At 41.1% G+C, this 26,155-nt stretch overlaps 1 protein-coding gene across 2 annotated transcripts; it reads right to left on the bottom strand.

Moving 5' to 3' along the window:
- Positions 1-5,591: 5,591 nt before the first annotated feature.
- Positions 5,592-18,823, bottom strand: ensa.S (endosulfine alpha S homeolog). 2 transcript variants are annotated; one of them, NM_001086605.1, is given in 4 exon segments: positions 5,592-7,373; positions 8,560-8,726; positions 9,999-10,124; positions 18,630-18,808. In NM_001086605.1, coding segments are annotated over 4 exon segments (378 nt in total). In that variant the 5' UTR covers positions 18,687-18,808; the 3' UTR covers positions 5,592-7,345.
- Between the last annotated feature and the right edge of the window lie 7,332 nt (positions 18,824-26,155).

Below are 26,155 nucleotides of genomic sequence, written 5' to 3'. Positions count from 1 at the left end.
CCAGAAAACCAGATATTTTCAGAAAGTACACATTCTGACGAATCCAATATGGTTAAATAAGTGTTTCTACTACAAACTGTCAAACTGCAAAGCAATGCTGAACATAACGGTTTTTATCAAATTTCTGAAAATCGTCACAAAGCTTGAATTTTACCCCATTATATGCTCCACGTTTCGTAACGTATCAGCATAAAACATCCTAAATATGAACGCCAGGGGTCTACTAAATAGTTTGATGCCCAATGTGCATAGATATACCAAACTATGTGGCGCACAGAGACCCCCAAATGACAATAGTGTATATACATTTTCACGGCTGACGCGCTGGCTGCTGCAATATAAGCACCTGGTGTGTGTATTATGCTATATAAGACCCCCCTAACATTACAGAGACCCCAGAAAACCATATATTTTCAGAAAGTACACATTCTGACGAATCCAATATGGGTAAATAAGTGTTTCTACTACAAACTGCCAAACTGCAAAGCAATGCTGAACATAACGGTTTTTATCAAATTTCTGAAAATCGTCACAAAGCTTGAATTTTACCCCATTATATGCTCCACGTTTCGTAACGTATCAGCATAAAACATCCTAAATATGAACGCCAGAGGTCTACTGAACACTTTGATGCTCAATATGCATAGATATACCAAACTATGTGGCGCACAGAGACCACCAAATGACAATAGTGTATATACATTTTCACGGCTGACGTGCTGGCTGCTGCAATATAAGCACCTGGTGTGTATATTATGCAACATTAGACCCCCCTAACAGTACAGAGACCCCAGAAAACCATATATTTTCAGAAAGTACACATTCTGACGAATCCAATATGGGTAAATAAGTGTTTCTACTACAAACTGCCAAACTGCAAAGCAATGCTGAACATAACGGTTTTTATCAAATTTCTGAAATTGTCACAAAGCTTGAATTTTACCCCATTATATGCCCCACATTTCGTAACGTATCAGCATAAAACATCCTAAATATGAACGCCAGGGGTCTACTGAACACTTTGATGCCCAATATGCATAGATATACCAAACTATGTGGCGCACAGAGACCCCCAAATGGATATATAGTAGATAAAATTTACAAGGCAAAACAAAATAAGGCAGTAAAGAGTGAAATGAAAAAAAATCCAATAAAACCACAAAAATCAATGTTTTTTTTCCAGAATAGTGTTATCGGGCATCAGAATCACAGTTTGAATATTTTAGCTGGGCCAAACAGGTTATACGGCTAGAAACAAGTGAACACAACATATGCAGAGCTGAAAATGCAATAAAATGGCTAAAAATTCGATAAAATGGCTAAAAATTCGATAAAATGGCTAAAAATACCCAAAATTGCAATATAATCACCGAAATAACATACAAAAGATATTGCACAGTACGGTTAGCGAATACGCTATTCGTAATGGCAATAAAACATTTTTTTCAGCAAAAAAAAGAGACGATGCGATAAGAAAAAAAAAAAAAGCCACAATGCCATGTATGTGCGTGTGCGTGTGTACAAATGGTAAATTACATGTTATGTGCGCGTGTGTGCATGTGCACGTGTGTGTAAGTGCAGTGAGTGTAAGTGACCCCCCCAATACCCAAAAATGTATGTGTAAGTGTGTGTAAGTGTGAATCTAAGTGTGTATTACTGTAATAAGTGTGTGTTGGTGTGTTTGTGTGTGTAATTGTTGCACTAACCTGAAAAAGTCGCTGAAGACTGTTGCACACGATGTGGAGGGGTCCCAGGAAGACATCTGCGACGATCTGCGTGTCTCTGTGCTGTGGGGGCGGAGCTGGATGGCGCAGTGCAGGCTGCAGCAGCAGGACACGTAAGGAACACGTGCCTGCTGCTGTTTTTGGGCCCCTGGGCGATCGCGCCCCAGGGGCCACTCGATCCCCTGCTCTGCTCGTTGCCTAGGGGCAGGGGATCGAAGCGGAACGGAGCGAGCGGCTCTAACAGCCGCTCCTCCGCTCCAGAACCCGGAAGTGCTGCAGAACGTAGAATCTACGTTCTGTGGCATTTCAAGTTACTTTTCCACAGAACGTAGATTCTACGTTCTGTGGCACTTAAAGGGTTAAAGGGGTTGTTCTCCTTTAATTGAACTTTTAGTATTATATAGAGAGGGATATTCTGAGACAATTTGCAATTGGTTTTCATTTTTTATTATTGTGGGTTTTTGAGTTATTTAGCTTATTATTCAGCAGCTCTCCAGTTTGCAATTTCAGCAGTCTGATTGCTAGATTCCAAATTCCCCTAGCAACCAGGCATTGATCTGAATAAGAGACTGGGATATGAATAGGAGAGGCCTGAATAGAAAGATGAGGAATAAATAGCAACAACAATAAATGTGTAGCCTTAGAGAGTATTCGTTTTTTTAGATGAGGTCAGTTATGAATCAGTTAATAGAGCTGTTCCAGCAGAATTCTGCACTGAAATCCAATTCTCAAAAGAGCAAACAGATTTTTTTATATTTAATTTTGAAATCTGACTTGGGGCTAGACATATTGTCAGTTTCCCAGCTGCCCCAGTCATGTGACTTGTGCTCTGATAAACTTCAATCACTCTTTACTGCTGTACTGCAAGTTGGAGTGATATCACCCCCTCCCTTTCTCCCCAGCAGCCAAACAACAGAACAATGGGAAGGTAACCAGATAGCAGCTCCCTAACACAAGATAACAGCTGCCTGGTAGATCTAAGAACAGCACTCAATAGTAAAAATCCCAGTTTTTATTTACACTGAACTGTTCCTTTAAAGGAAAGGCATTTGCATCTTATGCTGGGGCAAGCTTAGGTTTTAGTGGCATTTTATTAATTTCCAACTGAGTCATTGTTTACTCCGACTATACCACCAGTGTGAGTGGACCCAGATGAAGCCCCCTGTGATTTCACCATAGTATTGGGGTAGAACTTTAGATATGAAACATAACAAAAGTGGTGTAAAGGTGATACCTTTATTGGCTAACTAAGATAATAATCACAGCAAGCTTTCAGAACATTGCAGTTCCTTCTTCAAAGCTGATTAAAATGAAGATATGTTGGCACTGACATATATACAGAAAAACTGAGGGACAAAAGGAGAAACATAATTTTTAGACCTTTGGGTATAAGGTTTTCCTTTTTGCATCTTTTGAGGAAGATGTTGAAGATGTAGGGTCTTAAGCTTCATTGTCCGGTACATTTTGGTATCTTCCATTATAGTTCCAGGTAACGTTTTTTTCTACAGTGTTAGCCCGTTGAGAAAGTTATAGGGCAGAACTTTTGATATGAAGCATAACAAAAGTGGTGTAAAGGTGATACCAATATGTACCGGACACAAATATCAACCAATAGGTTATGACTTACTAGACTCAACACATACTTTGTACCTCTTATTACATTACTCCTGCATCTCTTAAAAGGAACTCTCACAAAAATTAAAATGTAATATAAGCTTCATCATATTGAAATATGAAACTTTCTAAATACAATCAATTAAATATTCTGCATCGTTTCTGAAATAATCAAGTTTATCTTCACTATTCCTCTCTCAGCATCTGTTTCACTTCATTCTGTTTTCATGCAGCAGTTGGGTGTCAGATATTTGACAGTTAGATCCAATATATCTTATAGGGGGGCTCCTTTTGCCTAGAAGATGTATTAGAGCTCACTCAAATAACTGATTCCAGTACAAACAAAATAACTGCCTTTTGCACAAATCCTGCATGTAGAGAGACATGATGTCTGGTGAGTTTAAGAGTGAGCTCTAATACATGTTCTAGGCAAAAGGAGCCCCCCTATAAGATATATTGGATCTAACTGTCAATAAATATCTGACACCCAACTGCTGCATGAAAACAGAATGAAGAGAAACAGATGCTGAGAGAGGAATAGTGAAGATAAACTTGATTATTTCAGAAACTATGCAGAATATTTAATTGATTGTATTTCAGTATGATGAAGCTTTTATTAAATTTAAATTTTTTGATATAGTTCCCCTTTAAACCTTTCATCAGGGGCATGTGTGATCTCTGGGCCCCAACCCTTCTCCCCTGGGCTCCACCCCTTCTCCCCTGGGCTCCACCCCCTCTCCCCTGGGCTCCACCCCCTCTCCCCTGGGCTCCACCCCCTCTCCCCGAAAGGACACTTGCAGAAGTAGGAAGAGCAAGTTCTTATTGGATCCCCTGCATGTAACCCAGTTACGTCAAAGCATGTTGCCTAGTAACTCGTGGCACCACTGGTGACTGGCACTCAAGAGGTTAACAACAAAAGCTGACCCCCATAGAATTATGCACATGTCAAAGATGCAAGGAATAAAAAGATGAAAGTCTGTTTAATAAGTAATTGAACATTTTAATGTGATTTATTCGAAGATTTACATAACATTGCTCCAAGAGCATAAAGATCGAGCTGGCTCTCTCAGGAGTGTGGCCTATTTGTTGTATAATCGTATTTCATGTGTGGTCGATTTTTCAGTAATTGTTCTTTGCCCTGGGGAATTAACAGATGCTGATGTTACAAACATGGGCAGGACTCTGGCAAAAAGCACCCAGGTATTTCTCCAACACCGACATCCATACGTTTTGCCTACCAACTGTCATCTCCGGGGGAAGCTTTACAACTGCCTGACAAAGTCATAAAGGATATGTTTCTTATATGACCAATAGGAATCCACTAACTTGGATTTGGTTGAACCCCCGAATCCTTTGCAAAAAAATTTGTCCGCATACCAGACCACATCCTAATTTGCATATGCAAATAAGGGGTGCTGTGGGGAGGCCCATTTACCAAAGGTCGATTTTCGAATTCATGTGATTTTTTATTTTTTGATTTGAATGTACTCACAATTTGACTGGGAGGTTATTTAAAGGGTTACTGTCATGGGGAAAAAAAAAGATTTCAAAATGAATCAGTTAATAGTGCTGCTCCAGCAGAATTCTGCACTGAAATCCATTTCTCAAAAGAGCAAACAGATTTTTTTATATTCAATTTTAAAATCTGACATGGGGCTAGACATTTTGTCAATTTCCCAGCTGCCCCAGGTCATGTGACTTGTGCATGCACTTTAGGAGAGAAATGCTTTCTGGCAGGCTGCTGTTTTTCCTTCTCAATGTAACTGAATGTATCTCAGTGGGACATGGGTTTTTACTGTTGAGTGTTGTTCTTAGATCTACCAGGCAGCTGTTATCTTGTGTTAGGGAGCTGCTATCTGGTTACCTTCCCATTGTTCTTTTGTTTGGCTGCTGGGGGGGGGAGGGGGTGATATCACTCCAGCTTGCAGTACAGCAGTAAAGAGTGACTGAAGTTTATCAGAGCACAAGTCACATGACTTGGGGCAGCTGGGAAATTGACAATATGTCTTGCCCCATGTTAGATTTCAAAATTGAATATAAAAAAAATCTGCTCTTTTGAGAAATGGATTTCAGTGCAGAATTCTGCTGGAGCAGCACTATTAACCGATTCATTTTGAAAAAAAAAAATTCCCATGACAGTATCCCTTTAAGAAAAATTTTGAATGTCTAATATTTAAAGGGGTTGTTCACCTTTGAGATAACTTTTAGTATGATGTAGAGAGACAATTTGTAATTGTTTGTTTGTTTGTTTTGTTTTTTTTAATTATTTAGCTTTTGATTCAGCAACTCTGCAAATTGCCCTAAATTCCCCTAGCAACCGTGCATTGATTTAAATAAGAGACTGGAATATGAATAGGAGAGGCCTGAATAGAAAGATGAGGAATACCAAGTAGCAATAACAATATATTTGTAGCCTTACAGAGCACTTGTTTTTTAAGAAGGGGACAGCGACGCCCATTTGAAAGCTGCAAAGAGTCCGAAGAAAAAGGCAAATAACTGTAAAAATTAAATAATGAAAACCAATTTTAAAGTTGCTTTTTGGCCATTCAAGAACATACTAAAAGTTACCGTCAAGGTGAACCACCCCTTTAATCGAATAGTTCCGACCCAAAAATTCGAATCGTATTTGATTCTTATGGATCGAGTTTTTCTCCCAAAAATAAAAAATCTTGAAAGTCAGGAAGGCTATTACCATCTCCAAATGGCTCAACGGACCTCTGCCATTGACTTCTACATGAACTTGGCAGGTTTTAGGCAGCGAACATTCGTATTAGGGGTCGAGGTGTGATACAGTAAATCTCACATTCAAATAGGGGGATTAAAATTCGAATGTGTGAATTTTTGAAACTCGAAAATTTGAATTTACTATTCGACCCTTGATAAATCTGCCCCTTGGTGTCACCACCAAGAGCAAACAACTCTTCGGATTTGACTACATGTTGTATTTATTTATGGATTTATATATTAGGGATGCACTGAATCCAGGTTTCGGTTCGGGATTCAGCCTTTTTCAGCAGGATTCGAATTTGGCTGAATCCTTCTGCCCGGCCAAAACGAATCCTAATTTGCATATGCAAATTAGAGACAGAAGGGAAATTGTTTGACTTTTTGTCACAAAACAAGGAAGTAAAAAATGTTTTCCCATCCCACCCCTAATTTTAATATGCAAATTAGGATTGGCTTCAGTATTCAGACAAATCCTTCACGAAGGATTCGGTGGTTCGGTCACACGCGTTGGGGACCTTTTTATATTTGACTACAAAGGTTAATGATTTTTAAACGAGAGTACTGCTTCTCAATAATTAGCGAATAAGGCTAATATTCTAATATTTCTGCGCAATCTGAAATTCCGCGGTGGCTTGTCTCCACTTGATGTCCTTGGCATATGCACATTGGATGATGATAAAGCAGAGCAGATTTTAATTTCCATTTAATATATGTTCACAGGCTCTACGTCAGTTATTTTAACTGAAATCTAGGGCAAAACGAATGCGTGATATGTATCGAATTTAGCAGGCTATTAACGATATTTTTTAATTGGGATAGCCGAAACGTGTCCTAATTTTCTATATCCCCTGTTCAGGGTTTAGGCAAATCTCCACTTTACAGCATATGGGATGAAAGACAGCAGTTAATGTAGGACTGGCTTCTGGATTGTGGTATGAGCCACTTAATGAAGTTCCCAATCAGGGCAGTGATGGAGACGTAGCACAAAACTCTTCCGAGAGAGCTTCAAAATAAATCACAAGCCGTGAGGTCTGAAGCCTCTGTACATCCATCCAGTTGCCGAATCGTACAGGAGATGTAGCGGATTTCACAAAGTCATTTATCTTACACGTTCTGGTTATAAAGTTCTGCGGGTGCATGGGTGCCCCTTTCCATGCAAGAAGGCCTTTCCTTCGACAAGTTGAGTGGTGATTGTCCGCCCTTCAAAGGTTTCGCGTTGTTCGTTCTGTTGACCGACGTAACAGCGTCCGGGGAGCACCACTGCGTTGGCGTCACTTTCTTTACACGTGGTGCAAGTCCTCGACATGCCTGTGTCACGCACAAAGGAATGCAAAAACCCATCATTAATATCTTACACTATGAAACAAAGGTCAATAAAGAGTCTGAGCGAATTCTTCAGCTCCAAGAAATCAAATTTTTCCATCACCCACTGCAAAGCTCGAACCCAGCGGCATCTCGCTGGCATGTTCGGAGCACGCTTAATAGCTTAGCTTGGTCAGAGACAGAAGGGTCCGTGCCGTATGGTAGAGTCCTGCAGCGGGTCGGGTACCCACAAAAAAGCAGGTACCCTGCGGGATGAGGGTAGGATTTTCGGATATCTTATGATATATTGTCTATATTTTACTCCTTTTAAAATTCTACTAAACTTTGTTCGCACCCACTTTGGATGATGTCACATCCGGTTTACAGCAACATCACTTCCTGTTTAAAGGGGAAGGAAACCTAGTCGGTGCAAACCCCCCACCCCCCCTCCCGTTTGTTGCCCACCCTCCTTCCTCCCCCCTGGCCTACCCGTCCCGCTGGGCAAATGCCCCTAACTTGTTACTTACCCTTCTGCGCAGGTCCAGTCCAGGGAGTTCACAGACGACATCTTCTTCCACGCGATCTTCTTCCTGCTGTGAACGGCGTTTTGGCGCATGCGCAGTAGGATCAATTCGCCGGTACGGATCTACTGCGCATGCGCCAAAAGTCACGTGCATGTGCACTAGATCGTACCGGCGAAATTATCCTACTGCGCATGCGCCGATCAAAGCATGAAGAAGATCGCGTGGAAGAAGATGTCGTCGGAGAACTCCCTGGACTGGACCTGCGCAGAAGGGTAAGTAACAAGTTAGGGGCATTTGCCCAGCGGGACGGGTAGGTCAGGGGGGAGGAGGGAAGGTGGGCAACAAACGGGAGGGGGGGTGGGGGGTTTGCGCCGACTAGGTTTCCTTCCCCTTTAATAGTACTCGGATTGGGTTGCGGATAAGGCAGTTGCGGATCGGGTAGTGGATCAAAGTGGATAAATATGCGGGTTGAAGGATGCGAGTTCGGGTCTTATAAATTGGTTCCGCACAGGACTCTACCGTATGGCGAAGCCAATGCGACAGTGATCCTTCTGGCACTGGCAGGGTGATGCGTTTATGTAACAAGTCCACGCATCTCAGCTCTATGATACAGTGAACTGCAACAGATCCGGCCTGGAGAAATGGGGAAGCAAAAGTAGGCAGGTTACCCCGCTAGCTTGCTGGTCACCAGTGAAGACTTCCTCTGCGGAAGGTCCTGTGGCGTAGGGATGTGGTCTCCGGTTACCAAGTTCTTGTCTGGCCCTGCGCATGGCAGCTGTTTGTTCTTTATCTTGGCCTTTGCCATGTTGTAGTCACCCGAGTCAAAGTACTTTTGCTGCAGCGATACAGGAAAAAGGGTAAATAAGAAAAGATCCATGAAGTGCAGGATAAATGAGCATAAAGATACCGGACTATACAGCATTAAAGGAGAACTAAAGCTTAACTAAAGAAGTAGCTAGAAATGTTGTACATTATGTTTTGTGCTTCTGTACCAGCCCAAGGCAACCACAGCCCTTTAGCAGTAAAGATCTGTGTCTAAGGTATGAAGATCCAAATTACGTTATCCAGGTCCCAATCATTCTCGGGAGTCACTGACTGAGTCACGTGCCAGTGGCTTCTGTCCTTGGGCAAGTTATTGAACATGTGCTACATACAATTAGTAGAGCTTTGTATATATTAAGAAGATAATATTGACTGCAGCGTAATCTCCTTTTTGGAGCTTTAGTGGCACCTTCACACAGATTAGGCACAGTTATTGTAAAATATTCATGATCTTTTTTTCCTAAATGTGACGTCAAGGCTTTCAGTAGCCACCTTGACAAATGGCTATCCCCTATTAATATGCTTTCACCGGCTTGCTCAGTCTCTACAGGGCAAATTTATCTTCTTCTACCTTAAGGGTAAGGGCACACGCTAAAATTTGGGCGACAAATCGTCCCTTCTTCGAGCGACTAATCTCCCTGAACCTTTGCATGTGCCCTTACCCTAACTTTAAAAAAACAAACGAAAAAACCCAAAAACAAACACAATCTACAGATTCTGAAGATCTAAAAGATTTTTCTGTTAAGGTGGCCATACACGGGGCGATAAAAGCTGCCGACAGACCAAGAACCTAGAATAAAAGGTTTACGTAGAGTGTTTTTATTTCTGTATGTCGAAGTCTGCTCAAAACGGAATGAGAGAGAGAAACATGATTTGGCCCCAACAGATGTCGGAGATTAGATTTGCCCTATACATATTTAATGACTTTTTGGCACTGAATATGTTTTTGACAGACGAGCATTTGCGAAACTGAAAATCTTTTCAGGGAAATGCTTTGAGTGCTCCACATTATTCTCTTTATGTGTATTAATCCACTAACAAACACCGGCACAGAAGGGAGCCATTAGGTGCTTTGTGGACCTATTTATATACCTTTAATATTTAGTTTCCATTTTTAGTTATTTAAATATGTAAAGGGGTGTGGTCTGAGAGGTCATCACAGCTAAAATATTGTATTTAAGCTCTAACATCTAATATGTAGTAACCCATTAAAGGCCATATACAATAAACCTAAATAATTCAAGGAACCTTTTAAGCACAGCTAAACCAAAATCACTTTTCTTACTCCTTTTTGAAGCCTTTTCATCAGGAAATCTGAACCTCCAGGTTTTTGTCCTAAATTAGGGTATTTGGCTTTCAATTTCTGCTCCTCTGCTTTTTCAGGAGTCACCGCTTCCTTTTCTTGTGAGTCCTGAAATACAAACACAATGCCATGCACGTGGGTTTAAATTTATTTTTACTGTATCTCACCATAGCTTTATGATCATTCCCAAGAATCTTTTCACCAAACTACACAGCAATGATACAGAGAACATTTACAAAGTGGTCGCACGTTCTCGTTGCATCTGCAAGTTAATTGGCTGCTGGTGAGAGCGTGATACGTAACACAGACTGTAAGCTCCACTGGGTCAGGGACTAATGGGAATGAGAACCATCATATGCAAAGAGAGTAATCATGAAGGATAATCATGATGAAATCGCGTATAAATGATCAAGTATAGCCCTGATGTAGAGTCCTGCAGCGGGTCGGGTACCCGCGGGTTAGCTGCAAAAAAAGCGGGCACCCTGTGGAATGAGGGGAGGATTTTCAGATGCAGGTATAGATGCGGGTCTGTGGGTCTGACCTTAATTTCTTATGCTATGTACTATTGTCTATATTTTACTCCTTTTAAAGTTTTAATTGTTTCTGTCCCCGCCCACTTTTAAAGATGTCACTTCCGGTTTGCAGCAACGTCACTTCCTGTTTGATGGTGGTGGGTGGGTTGCGGATAAGGCAGTTGTGGGTCTTGGTCGGGTAGCGGATCAAAGTGGGAAAATATGCAGGTTGCGGTTCAGGTCTTAGAAATTGGTTCTGTGCTAACCCTGATGCTGCTCCCCTCCAAAGATGACAATTCCCTGCTATGTTGTTATGTAATATCTGGTTTGTTATATGTAAAGGAAAAAGAGAGGTTAAACCAAAGGGGTGCCAAATGTTAGGCACCATCCTGTGACTATAGTCCCCTACCTGATACCCAAGGCCAGTGCTCCTGTTAGGCCTGGAGTAGTTCTGAGCAAGTACCGCATTGTGATATTTTTCCTGCAAAAAGGTTAATTTCTCCTTTAATGCTGCACAGGTGCAATAGAGCAAAATGCTGAACTTCAACTCTACTGCACCATACAACAGCCTGCAGCCATTTAACCTTTCCTTCTTCTTCAAGGGATACTGTCATGGGAAAACTTTTTTTCTTTTTTCTTTTTTCAAAACACATCAGTTAATAGTGCTGCTCCAGCAGAATTCTGCACTGAAATCCGTTTCTCAAGCAAACAGATTTTTTTTTTAATATATTTAATTTTGGAATCAGACATGGTGCTAGACATATTGTCAGTTTCCCAGCTGCCCCTAGTCATGTGACTAATGCTCTGATAAACTTCAGTCACTCTTTACTGCTGTACTGCAAGTTGGAGTGATATCACCCCCTCCCTTTCCCCAACAGCAGCCTAACAACAGAACAATGGGAAGGTAACCAGATAGCAGCTCCCTAACACAAGATAACAGCTGCCTGGTAGATCTAAGAACAACACTCAATAGTAAAATCCAGGTCCCACTGAGACACATTCAGTTACATTGAGTAGGAGAAACAACAGCCTGCCAGAAAGCAGTTCCATCCTAAAGTGCTGGCTCTTTCTGAAATCACATGACCAGGCAAAATGACCTGAGATGCACCTACACACCAATATTACAACTAAATACACTTGCTGGTTCAGGAATGAAATTTTATATTGTAGAGTGAATTATTTGCAGTGTAAACAGTGTAATTTAGAAATAAAAACGACACCATAAAAATCATGACAGAATCCCTTTAAAAACCCCAGTCCTGTATCTTGCTGTATCTGTCTTCTCCAGGCAATTCTTTGTTCAGTCCTGTCGCTCAATGATAACTCAGAGCAGAGAAGTGTCAGGTGTCAGACACCTCATGCATAAGTACCTTAAAGGAACAATTCAGTATAAATATAAAAACTGGGTCAATAGATAGGCTGTGCAAAATAAAATAATGTAGTAATAATAATATAATATAGTTAGTTAGCCAAAAATGTAATGTATAAAGGCTGGAGTGACTGGATGTGTAACATAATAGCCAGAACACTACTTCCTGCTTTTCAGCTCTCTAACTCTGAGTTAGTCAGCGACTATAAGCGGAGCCACATGGGACATAACTGTTCAGTGAGTTTGTAATTGATCCTTATCATTCAGCTCAGATTCAAAAGCAACAGTTATGACACACTGGTAACCAATCAGTGAAAAAGCAGGAAGTAGTGTTCTGGCTATTATGTTAGACATCCAGTCACTCCAGCCTTTATACATTACATTTTTGGCCAACTAACTATATTAGAAACATTTTTTATTTTGCACGGCCTATACATTTACCCAGTTTTTATTTTTACACTGAACTGTTCCTTTAAGCTTCTGGTGTTTGGTCTGTGGGTGTAGCAGTGAAAAACCATTAGACGCAGGAAAGCTACGAACAGGTTTGCTAATCATATAAATATATATATATATCCATATATATCCATAGAAGGTGATCCGCATTTACAGTTCTTAAAAATTCAGCATTATTTATTATTTAAAGGGCAAGAACTGATGTTGCGGCCTATACTAAGGACTTTCTCAAAGTCAATTTTAACTCTGCACCCAGGCATATCAATGATTTATTCGTGAGTGCTTTACCCACAGATCCAGGGCATGGGGAAAATGCAAATGCAGCCCCAATCAAGCCGCTAGATCTGCTTGCATAAGTAGAAACCTGTAAGTTTTAAATCACCTGGGGATCCTAAATGTGACATGCCAAGTACCTATACATAAAATAAATATGTGTCTATATTATTCATCCCTTTGGATGAGAAAAACAACACCAAGCTGAGGTTTGTCCCCACTACTCAAGGCAATTGGAAATCCAGGTTGTTAAGCAAGGTAAACAGCTGCCAGAAAATCACACGAGATTTGCGAAGCATTTTTTTCCCCCCTTGGCAACGGGAAAAAGCACATTTAAGAGGACGTGGTTAGTAGGATGTGGTTAGTACTCGCCCGTCAATGCAGGAATTTCGGATGTTCCCAAGGGATCACAGGTGCTGCTGTCACGGTGACTGAGCTATTAATTTATCCCTCCTCGCTCATTAGAGAGGGAAGATGGAAAACTCTTGTCAAGATTGTGATCGCTACAGATGTATCACACTGGAACCAAGCAGCACATCCGGGAAAATGGTCAGACAGAGGGAAACACGGCATAATTATCCGCTCTGTCCCCTTCTTCTGCATAGAAGTTTGTAGCAAAGTGAAAAGAGATATCTCTGCACATGCTCAGGTCCTAGCAGGGTCTGTAATATACCGTGCTTTTCAGATAAGGCCTTGTTCTGCATTACTATTAAAGGGGAACAATTTTAATTTAATATAAGCTTCCTCATACTGAAGAAACTTTCTAAAAAAACCTTTTCGAATATTTTATAGGCAATTATGACTAATATGTGGTGTTGGTTTCACATTGTGCTACAAATTAATACAATGTTTAAAAATGGCCCCTTTATTGGAGCTCCCTATAGATGTTCTCTGGTCCCTGTTTCAAATGAGGATGGGCGTGTCCCAAAAGTCCCTAACAGAAGCACAGTAGGAGGGGGACAGCCAATCACAGCCCTGCAGTCACACAAGCAAAGACAGGCTTCAGTTCCCTATCAGGTCTTGCTAGCTGCTGATTGGTTCCTGTCTTACAGTGCAGTGAGCTGAGAGCTCCCCTGCACAGCCTGGGAAAGGAGGCAGCAGGAAGTGGAACCAGTGTCGGACTGGCCCACAGGGATACCAGGAAAACTCCCGGTGGGCCAAGGTATCAGTGGGCCCTCCTGCTTCTAAATATTTGGCTTATTTCATGGCCATTCAGTTTTTCTGAGAATAAAGAGGCTAAATAGATGGAATAAAATGTTATAGTATGTTAAGAAAAGAGAATAGGAGAATAGAGGTTGACTAAGGAAAGGAATAATACTTTGAGTGGGCCCCTGGACTAAAGGTGTTTGGGCGGGCCCCTGGTCTAAGCGTTTTTGGTGGGCCCCTGGTGTCCCAGTCCGACACAGATGGGCAGCACTAGTAAGGTTTTTGCAGAAATTTTCAATAAAGAAACCAGAAACACTACTTTTTTAAAAGAGAAACAAACACCTTAGTTAAAAAAACCCTACCCCCCTATCCCACATAGACCCCTCCTCCCCCCAGCCTAGCTATGCCCCTAACTATTTACTTACCCCTCGGTGCAGATTCAGGGATCGGAGTTCACGGCAGCCATCTTTCGTGTCTTCTTCCAGCAATTTCTGTCCATTTCAGGCACAGGTGTAGTTGTCGCAAACAGGGAAATTCTATGCATGTGCCGCTCCCATTCTCAGATTACTTAAGACCCGGAAGATGGCTGCCGTGAACTGCGAACCCTGAATCTGGGGTAAGTAAAAAGTTAGGGGAATTTGCCCAAGGTAGCAGCTAGGCTGGGGGGAAGAGGGAGGTGGGATCTATGTGGGGTGGGGTTTTTTTTAATAAGGGGTTTGTTTCTCCTTTAAAGGAGAAGGAAAGCTACGGAGGTATTTTATTGCCAATAGATTAGCTGCAATAGTGCAAGCTAGAATGCTATATTTATTCTGTAGAATGTTTTACCATACCTGAGTAAAAAGCTCTAGAAACTTTGTTTGTTTAGGATAGGAGCTGCAGTATTAACATGGTGTGACATCACTTCCTGCCTGAGTCTCTCCCTGCTTTGGGCTCAGATTACAGTAGAGAAGGGAGGGGTGGGGGGAGAGGAGCAAACTGAGCATGCTCTTGCCCAGGGCAATGAGGTTTAAGCTGAAAACAGGAAGTCTGATACAGAAGCCCATGAGTACACAATAGAAGGAAAGAAATGCTGTGTTTCTTTTGACAGAGGACTCAGAGCAGCACTGCTTTTGGGGTTTACTGGTATATTTAGATGGACCTTTCTGATAAGGCTTACTTAGTTTTAACCTTTCCTTCTCCTTTAAGCACTTTCCTTCTATATTTAAAAGAGTAGAATACACTGGGACATTCCTGTTTTTTCACACAAAATGTCTCCTTTAAAGAACATCTTCCCTGTTGGTCTCAGTAAGAAGAAAAAGTGGTAAACAACTGACATGGGAGCCACAAACTCTCTTTATGTCACTGGGCTCCCCCCCCCCCCAAAGCTGTTGAACCCCCTGCCTGACAAAGTGGTATTCACCGAGCTCCCATTCCCTCTCCAAAAGATATGAAACATTGGAATTTTATGAATAAAAGCCTATGACAGCCAAGAATCACTTGCATGAAATTGTACAGAGGGTCCAGTCTCAGTTCCTTCTTCACTTCTGGTTAAGATATAATCGAAACTGATGGGCCCCTGTAAGATTATTAGGAAGCCTCCCTCTACGTACTCTCTGCTATGTCTCCTGTATATTCCAGAGTGGTTTGGATGCCAGCTATAAAACTTAAAATTGAGCCTAATCTTAAAAGGCCGAGTTCGAAACAGAAACATGTGTATTATAAAGCCCCTGCCCCAGTGGAGCTTACAATCTAATTTCTCTAAGAGTTTTTTCTCTCAAACCGGAAATCACAAAACGGCAGTGATCGCCCTGTGAACTAAGAGACACTACTGAATAAAGCGATCAATATAATTGTAGGATGAGGAAAGGTTAATACACTGGGGGAAGCCAATATGTTAAAAACGACACCACTGTACTAAATCACTACAATTTTTGCTTAGTGAGGAAGATCCTTGGTGCAGCTTTTACTGGACAGAAGCTCGATGCGATGCCTGGGGGGGGGGGATTTTATAATCCTGAGCAAAGCTTATGGCATTGGGCTTTCCTAATCTTCTTATATAATGCCATTTTATATCGTTTACAGGCAATGTCGTGGCATAGCGATAAAATTACACTTAAAATTATGCGGACCCACGCCTTCTGAAATGTCCTTGATTTGACACCCCCAGTCGCTGGGATCAACGTCCCCCAAAATACTATTGGCCCCTGGAGGATGAATTCGATCTTCATGTAGCCATTTGGGCAACGTGGGATAAATTTCTCCCTGACGCGCCATAGTAATGTTAACACCTATAATGTGAATGTGATCAAATCATGCTTTGATTTTATTTTTTTCCTTTGTTAAAATTTTCCTTTTTTTTTTTTAAATTTTTGTTATAAACATATAACTGCTATAAATAAGGAGTTATAAAACAAAATAATATTGCCCCTACATCCCATTGTGCCTTAGCAAGCTGTTTGGGTATAAAGTAGGGATGCACCGAATCCACTATTTTGGATTCGGCCGAACCCCTGAATCAAAATAGCGAATAATTGCACATGCAAATTAGGGGTGGCAAGGGGAAAACATTTTTTACTTCCTTGTTTTGTGACAAAAAGTCACGAGATTTCCCTCCCTGTCCCCCATTTACAAATTAGGATGCGGTTTGGCCGGGCAGAAGGATTCGCCAAATGCAAATCCTGCTGAAATAGGCAGAATCCTGGCCGAATCCTGGATTGGGTGCATAGCTAGTATAAAGGTTGGTCACATTCACTCGTTGACAGTCTGGTGAATAGTCCAGTACTAACTGGCGACGTTCCGAATGCTGACTGCAAAAGGGGGGATTCAATGGTAAGCATCATCTGTGCCCCCTGCTACTGAACCGACACTTCCTTCCATTCAGCTGCCGTCTTTCTTTCGGACAACTTTGCGGCCACCATCTGAGAATGTTCTTGTGCTTTTTGGATGACGATGCTGGGACGGGTTAATATAAGAGACTGCAGAGCAAACAGGCCACATTGCATGAGCCGACCGTTTTGTATATTTAAAGGGATCCTGTCATCAGAAAACATGTTATTTTTCAAAACTCATCAGTTAATAGTGCTGCTCCAGCAGAATTCTGCACTGAAATCCATTTCTCAAAAGAGCAAACAGATTTTTTTATATCCAATTTTGAAATGTGACATGGGCCAGACATTTTGTCAATTTCCCAGCTGCCCCAGGTCATGTGACTTGTGCCTGCACTTTAGGAGAGAAATGCTTTCTGGCAGGCTGCTGTTTTTCCTTCTCAATGTAACTGAATGTGTCTCAGTGGGACATGGGATTTTACTATTGAGTGTTGTTCTTAGATCTACCAGGCAGCTGTTATCTTGTGTTAGGGAGCTGTTATCTGGTTACCTTCCCATTGTTCTTTTGTTTGGCTGCTGGGGGGGGGAAGGGGGGGGTGATATCACTCCAACTTGCAGTACAGCAGTAAAGAGTGACTGAAGTTTATCAGAGCACAAGTCACATGACTTGGGGCAGCTGGGAAATTGACAATATGTCTAGCCCCAGGTCAGATTTCAAAATTGAATATAAAAAAATCTGTTTGCTCTTTTGAGAAATGGATTTCAGTGCAGAATTCTGCTGGAGCAGCACTATTAACTGATTCATTTTGAAAAAAATTTTTTTCCCCATGACAGTATCCCTTTAACTAGAAGTGGTGAGAACAAAATAGAAAGTTCCGTCAGGCTGTACACAGTTTGTTATGGGAGGTAAATAAAAGGCTCTGGGTGGTTGGTATAATATTCAATAAGGGAGACAAACAACAGCCCCAAATCTGTGTTATTTGCCTGCACCCCTGAGGCAATAACGGAGGTAACCTACAGCAATACTGCCTGCTAAGCCAGGTTGGTGGTTTTCCAGCTAAATTGGGCTACTAATTTAAAGCCCAGGCGGGTTTTGAAAGCACAAACTAGCCAAGGTACGGATTTTGCCTACTTTTTGGGTCTTTGGCTGGTCTGTACTTTGGAAATCAGCCAAAGTTTTTTCTTGCCCCAATGTGCCAAGCCTGTGTCTCCCAATGCATGTTGGGTAATGTAGTTTTTATTAAGCAATTTGCCAACTGCCAAGTTTAATGTAAGACTACAATACCCAGCATGCAATGGGACTGACTTATGTAGAAGTCGGGAGTTACTGGATTTCGGGCTCTGTACCCCAGTTTCCATTCACTCTCAACCATTCTCTGGTGATTTTCCTCAATTTCAGACAATTATATAAAAATCTGCTGCCCACCAAAATGTCGAGAGGTTGAGCGGTTTTACCAATGTTTATTGAAATGGTTTTAGATCCTAACGGGGTCGCTGTACCTCCTGGGCCCCCCTTGTAGTTACTCCCCTGGTGACGGGTGAATCTGTCCCATTTTGCTTCATGGAAAAATGAGTGAAACAGTGAAAATCTGAAAAAAGCGTATTTTGACATATCTTCATTTATTTTTTAGACTAGTTTTCCCCTGCACATATTGGGCTATTTTTGGGCTACTTTTGAAGCGCCTCTTGGCCAGTTTTGTAGCTGGTTGTGAAAATTAGATGTGGCTAAAGGAGCTCCTGGGCCTTGCTTGGTGGCCTGACTCAAGTAGTCCCACATAATAACAAATACTTTCCATAAAACAGAGACGAATCCAGTCACTCAAACACTTCTAGGGATCCCCCAGCAACGCTGCGCCCTCCCACTACACTGACAGCTCCGTATCAGCCAATCGCACGTCCGCACAGAGGTTAATGACACAAGCAGCAACCAATCATCACACTGCACTGGGTACTAAGGGCACTGACCCCCTGCAATCCCTTCCTGGACAAGTCAGCAAAAACCCTGAGGCTTTGCCTTTGCAGACTACAAGCAGTCTGAGCCGCGATACCCTCATACCTGCTTTTCCTCGCCGGTCTCTTCCAGGTGCGAGTCTCCTATGTACTTATCGGACATGTTACCGGCTAGAAGGGGGGAAAAGGGAAGCGAACGGAAGATAACGGCTCTCCCGCCGGGCGCCTCAATCCGTCCAACAGCACTCTCTCCGATCCAAAATGGCGGCCTCCGCGCCTGACGTCACAGACTAGAATGGCGGGTCCAGTTCCCCCACCGCTAGGCGGAATTGCTAGTAGCCAATCAGAGAGGGACATTACATCACGCCTGACCAATGAAAATCTGAAACCAAGGCAACAGGCCTCCTATGGTTGTGACGGCAAAGGGTTTAACCAGTGAGAAGACGAGACGGACCGAACGGGCGGGAAAAAGGTTGACAGCGACCTATCAGAATGAGGTCGTGACTAGATTCTGTTGCCATGGGAGAGATGCAGCGATGTGCAGAGTTGATTTGTATATACAGTGGCCAAAGTGAGGTGTTCCTTTGTGTTGCAGAGGAATGATTCTGCTGATCAGATATATAACGCCTGTTTAGTTCCAAATTACTTCACATTTATTCCCAGAAGTGTGGGACAGGCCATTGTGATGTTATAACATGATAATGTTCTGTGGAGTTAGTTTAGAATTTAAAATAAAGTGCTGCTGTTGAGTAAGCTTTTATCATAAAGGCATATTGCAAACACAAACATCAGTCAGTGGTGGGATGCGTATATTTATATAATACACAAAAGCCGTGAATATCTTGTAAATTATATCCTTATAAACGGTGAGTAGTGATGTCATCAGTTATAAACGGTGAGTAGTGATGTCATTTCTGTCACATGACTCACTAAAATTTGTGTATTATAATAAATAAAGTACCCCCTTCGGCCTTCGGCCTCGTGTTTTTATATGGTCATGAAACTCCTTGGTAACTTATAATATCCTTATATTTTACAAGAGGGGGTACTTTATTCACTATATAATACACAAAGGCCATGAATATCCTGTAAATTATATCCTTATAAACGGTGAGTTCTGATGTCATTTCAGTCACAGGACTCATTGAAATGTTCCCCCAGTTGCAAAATATAAGGATATTAGAATTTACCTCGGAGTTCCATGACCTGTATAAAAACACTCTGCCTTCGGCCTTGTCATGGAACTCCTCGGTAACTTCTAATATCCTTATACTACACAAAAGCCATGAATATCCTGTAAATTATATCCTTATAAACGGTGACTTCTGATGTCATCAGTTATAAACGGTGAGTTCTGATGTCATTTCTGTCACATGACTCACTGAAACTTGTGTATTATAATAAATAAAGTACCCCCAGTTGCAAAATATGAGGATATTAGAAGTTACCTCGGAGTTCCATGACCTGTATAAAAACATTTTTATATGGTCATGAAACTCCTCGATAACTTATAATAAATATCCTTATATTTTACAAGAGGGGGTAATTTATTCACTATATAATACACAAAAGCCATGAATATCCTGTCAATTATCCTTATAAATGACTCTTAGTGATGTTGTCAGTTATAAACACTGCTAAGTGATGTCATTTTTGTCACATGACTGACTAAAACATGTATTATAAGTAAAGTGCCCTTTCTTAAAAAATATGAGGATATTAGAAGTCACTTCGGAGTTCCATGACCTGTATAAAAACACTCGGCCTGTGGCCTTGTCATGGAACTCCTCGGTAACTTCTAATATCCTTATATTTTATAATAGGGGTACTTCACTTTTCACTATATATACACATGCCAATACAAACGCCCAGATGACTCTGATGAAGTTCACCTATTGATGATAGAAACCCTGCAATTACAGGAGTTTCAGTGCCTTGTGTTTTTATATGGTCATGGAACCCCTTCCTGACATGATATCCTTATTCAAAGTAGGGGGTTCCTATTTCACTATATAGTGCACAAGAACCATGAATTTATAGCCATGTAAATTATATCCTTATAAACAGGACTGTATTTAAGTCCGATGCTGCCCTAGGCATCGGACCTAAATACACCCCCTACTCCGTCGCGCGCATGACGTCACACGCACTGATGTCGCGTAAGTGACATTGTGTCTGCGTGTGACGTCACGTCCGCAAACCAGCCTGTACCCCTACCACTCACCCCCCCCCCCCCCAGCTCTTTCACCGGATTTCCAATAGAAATCCCTGGAAGAGGCTGGGCAATTTATAGGCATGCAAAACCTGCCACCCTAGGCACAGGCCCTCTGGTGCCTTAATATAAATACGGCCCTTCTTATAAGCGGTGCTTTGTTTTTGTCACAAGACTCACTGAAAATGTCATGTCATGGCCAGAGAACACCTCAGTAGGGATGCACTGATTTCAGGATTCGGTTTTGAAATCTGGCCGGGATTCGGCCTTTTTCAGCAGGATTTGGATTTCCTGGAATCCCTACCAAATCCCTAAAATCACGTGACTTTTCATTCGCCAGGTGCGAATTCGCATCGAATTTGCGTGATTCGCCGTCGGCGAATACATTCGCAAAACAGCCGCGAAAATTTGTTGGTGAAAACAGACGCCGGCATCAAAAACGATTCGCTCATCACTACTAGCGATGTACCCCTCCCTGGACTATGAACGTTTTTTTTTTCCTCCAATTGGAGTTTATTGGGTGTCATTTTCTCAGTGAAACTTGGCAATCAATATTATTAACATCTTCAAATAGTTCAAAGGACCTCTGTCATTGACTTCTACATGAACTCGGCAAGTTTTAAGTGGCACATTTCCAGGTCGAGGTGTGATAAATCGCACATTCAAATTCAATTTGGTGCTTTTCAATTTTGAAATTGTGAGTTTTGAGCAAAATTTTTTTTTGAAAACTCAAATTTACCATTCGAACCTTAGTAAATCTGCCCCTTAGAGAAATAGAAAAAAACATGGGTTTTTAGAGATTCGTGAAAAAAATAGACCTTTGAATGTTAGTAATTAGGCCCAAAGTGTCATATATGAAATTTTGAGAAGTGTAACGATCATTGATATACAAAGGGGTGGGTATTTTATTCCTTGTTTCACGCACGTGAAGACCAATGATGCAAGGGCTGGTGACCTTGTACTGTCAGATTAGCAAACATAATGGATTATAAAGTTTAGCCAGATTAAGCAGTAATAGATACAATGAGCTCCTTCAGATACAATTAGTAGATCATCAAGTTAGCCAGCAGTTTATAGATTTTCACATCATTTATTTTTCGGTTAAAGGATAAGTTAATCTTTAAAAAAGTGAATGTAAAACTGATGAGAGTGATATTCTAAGAAATTTTGCAATGTACATTCATTATTTATTTATTTTTTATTCCAAGATATTAAGGGATACATGTACTGTTTATATGAATGGACTTTGTTACAACAGCGCCACCTGCTGGTCAGTTTCCCACCAGTCTGACCACCAAGTAGTCAAGGAAGTTGTCAGGAGAAAGAAAGAGGCTGCTCTGATGTTCTGCTTAGGAAAGATTTAAGAAAGGTTTCTAATTTCTTCCTTGACTACTTGGTGGTCAGACTGGTCTGAAACTGAGCAGCAGGTGGGGTGGTTCACCACCCCCAAACAATGTAGGTCTGTATAAAAAGATATTGCATAAAACAGCTCATGTGTAAAACCCTGCTTCATGTAAATAAACCATTTCTATAGTAATATACTTTTTTACCATTGGGTAATCATAAATAGAAAATTGCCATTTTAAAAAATAAGGGCTGCCCCCCTGGGATCGTAGGATTCACTGTGCACACAAACATACCAACAAACCATACATGTTAGGTCACATGAGCCAATTAACAGAGAGAGTTCTGTCTTTTGCTTCCACACTTGTCCCTGTTACAGTTAGAGCTGTAGTATTTCTGGTTAGGTGATCTCTGAGGCTGCACACAGACCATCATAAAATTGTGGTTCAATAGACCATCATAAAATCGTGGTTCAAGGCAAGAGATGTAAAAGGGCAATATTACCAGTTTGGTAAGATTCTTTAATATGCCACTTCATTTGATATAAATCTGTGCTTAATTTTTTGGGTATAGTTTTCCTTTAAGTTTTAATATGTTATAGAGTGATCAATTCTAACTTTTCAAATGGTTTTCAATATTTATTTTGTATAGCTTTTAAATTATTTGCCTTCTTCTTCTGACGCTTTCCATTTTCTAAATGGGGGTCACTGACCCCATCTGAAAAACAAATGCTCTGTAAGGTTACAAATTCATTGTTATTGCTACTTTTTATTACTCACCTTTCTTTTCCGACCCTTTCCTAGTCATATGCTAGTCTATCATTCAAATCAGTGTATGGTTGCTAGGGTAATTAGCAACCTAGCAACCAGATTGCTGAAACTGCAAACTGGAGAGCTGCTGAATAAAAAACAAAATAACACAAATAATTAAAACCAATTGCAAAGTGTCGCTCTACATCATACTAAAAGTTAACTCAAAGGTGAACCACCCCTTAAGGGTACAGCTCAGTTCCTGAGCCCCACAGAGTATTATTTTTGGTTCCCTGAAGTTTAGGGAAGATGCAGGGTGGGCCATATTTATATTTAGGCATCTGAGGGCCTGTGCCTAGGGTGGCCCCACCAGAAACTTGATGAGTAAATCTAGTTGTGGAGCTAGGGGATAAGGGGTATTGGGTGCATTGTAGTGTGGCTGGTTGTGGCATTGTGTACATACAATGTGGCCACACCCTCTAATTACCATGTTAATTTCACAAAATTTGGAAGGTTATGAAAGTTTGAAAGCATTTCTGTGGTTTTTAAGTGCTATTACAGCTTTGCTAATAAAGGAGAATTGCCCTTTAAGCTACAAGTCACAGTTTCCCCAAGAGACCTGCTTATCTTAAATTGTTACAATTACTTATTTGCTTATCTTAAATTGTTACAAAAGTTTCCAAGTGCACCTGCCACATATTCTGGGCTCTGTGCCAAAAGCCAATTAAGTTAGACACTTTGTATCTTTCTCTGACTGTGCAGGAGATCAAACAGAAAGTCAGGACATTTCAGTAACAAGCCGGGACTGCGGGTTGAGCTGTCAAAAGCGGGACTGTTCCGCTCAAAACGGGACAGTTGGGAGGTATGCTATTGTAAGAAGTACAAAGTAAGCACCCCACTAATAAAATTTGTGCAATAGATCAAGTTTAGCACTTACATTTTGTTTCCTGTAAGACTGTATTTTCCAGGAACACTTCCTGCTCTGCTACTGATGTGCACATCTGAAGTAGGAACTTTTACATGATGCACCAGTTCCCATGTGCAGGATTAAGAGAATGTTTTTGTTGTCTTTCAGGTAGTAATCCATACAAAGTTATGAAAACTGTTTATAGGTCACTGCAAACTAGTTCTATACCGTCTCCAGCACATACAGCCTGCGGTGAAATAAAGCAGACAGACAGTTACACCTGCAAATCAGTGCGCATGTTGCACTGTAGTATATGCTGATTACAGATCCTTTATGTTGCCTGATATAAAGTGTACTATTTTATATAAGCCACACTTATATTCATATGATTGATATTAGTTATATGTATTTCCAGAACAGTATTGCTAGAACAGCATTATGTTATATTACCTGTATACTGAATTACTTGTATAGAAGTATATGTGTTTACCGTATATACTCGAGTATAAGCCGACCCGAGTATAAGCCGAGGTACCTAATTTTACCTACGAAAACTGGGAAAACTTATTGACTCTAGTATAAGCCTAGACACAACTACAGCCCTGTCTCCCAGCAGCGCACATTCTGCCAAAGCGACCCCCCAGCGATCAACCGGACTTCTTTGCAAAGTTGATGGTGACAGAGAATTGCCAAACGGATTACTGTGTGCATTGTCCCACTACCATGTGCAGAGGGTGCTGTGTGATATTGCCATCACTGTTAATCTTTCGTATAACCAACAGAGGGCGCTGTGTGATATTGCAGTCACTGTTAATCTTTCATATAACCAACAGAGGGCACTGTGTGATATTGCAGTCACTGTTACTCTTCCATATAACCAACAGATGGCGCTGTGTGATATTGCAGTCACTGTTATTCTTTCATATAACCAACAGAGGGTGCTGTGTGATATTGCAGTCACTGTTATTCTTTCATATAACCAACAGAGGGTGCACTGTTATTCTTTCATATAACCAACAGAGGGTGCTGTGTGATATTGCAGTCACTGTTATTCTTCCATATAACCAACAGATGGCGCTGTGTGATATTGCAGTCACTGTTATTCTTTAATATAACCAACAGAGGGTGCTGTGTGATATTGCAGTCACTGTTATTCTTTCATATAACCAACAGATGGCGCTGTGTGATATTGCAGTCACACTTATTCTTTCATATAACCAACAGAGGGTGCTGTGTGATATTGCAGTCACTCTTATTCTTTCATATAACCAACAGAGGTCGCACTGTTATTCTTTCATATAACCAACAGAGGGTGCTGTGTGATATTGCAGTCACTGTTATTCTTTCATATAACCAACAGATGGCGCTGTGTGATATTGCAGTCACACTTATTCTTTCATATAACCAACAGAGGGTGCTGTGTGATATTGCAGTCACTGTTATTCTTTCATATAACCAACAGATGGCGCTGTGTGATATTGCAGTCACACTTATTCTTTCATATAACCAACAGAGGGTGCTGTGTGATATTGCAGTCACTGTTATTCTTTCATATAACCAACAGAGGGTGCACTGTTATTCTTTCATACAACCAACAGAGGGTGCTGTGTGATATTGCAGTCACTGTTATTCTTTCATATAACCAACAGAGGGCGCACTGTTATTCTTTCATATAACCAACAGAGGGTGCTGTGTGATATTGCAGTCACTGTTATTCTTCCATATAACCAACAGATGGCGCTGTGTGATATTGCAGTCACTGTTATTCTTTAATATAACCAACAGAGGGTGCTGTGTGATATTGCAGTCACTGTTATTCTTTCATATAACCAACAGATGGCACTGTGTGATATTGCAGTCACTCTTATTCTTTCATATAACCAACAGAGGGTGCTGTGTGATATTGCAGTCACTGTTATTCTTTCATATAACCAACAGAGGGTGCACTGTTATTCTTTCATATAACCAACAGAGGGCGCACTGTTATTCTTTCATATAACCAACAGAGGGTGCTGTGTGATATTGCAGTCACTGTTATTCTTTAATATAACCAACAGAGGGTGCTGTGTGATATTGCAGTCACTGTTATTCTTTCATATAACCAACAGATGGCGCTGTGTGATATTGCAGTCACTCTTATTCTTTCATATAACCAAAAGAGGGTGCTGTGTGATATTGCAGTCACTGTTATTCTTTAATATAACCAAGAGAGGGCGCACTGTTATTCTTTCATACAACCAACAGATGGCGCTGTGTGATATTGCAGTCACTGTTATTCTTTCATATAACCAACAGAGGGCGCTGTGTGATATTGCAGTTACTGTTATTCTTTCATACAACCAACAGAGGGCGCTGTGTGATATTGCAGTTACTGTTATTCTTTCATACAACCAACAGATGGCGCTGTGTGATATTGCAGT

This window comes from Xenopus laevis, chromosome 8S, assembly GCF_017654675.1.
Source record: "Xenopus laevis strain J_2021 chromosome 8S, Xenopus_laevis_v10.1, whole genome shotgun sequence".
In the NCBI taxonomy this organism is placed as follows: Eukaryota; Metazoa; Chordata; class Amphibia; order Anura; family Pipidae; genus Xenopus; species Xenopus laevis.
This window is presented reverse-complemented; position numbering and strand designations above follow the sequence as displayed.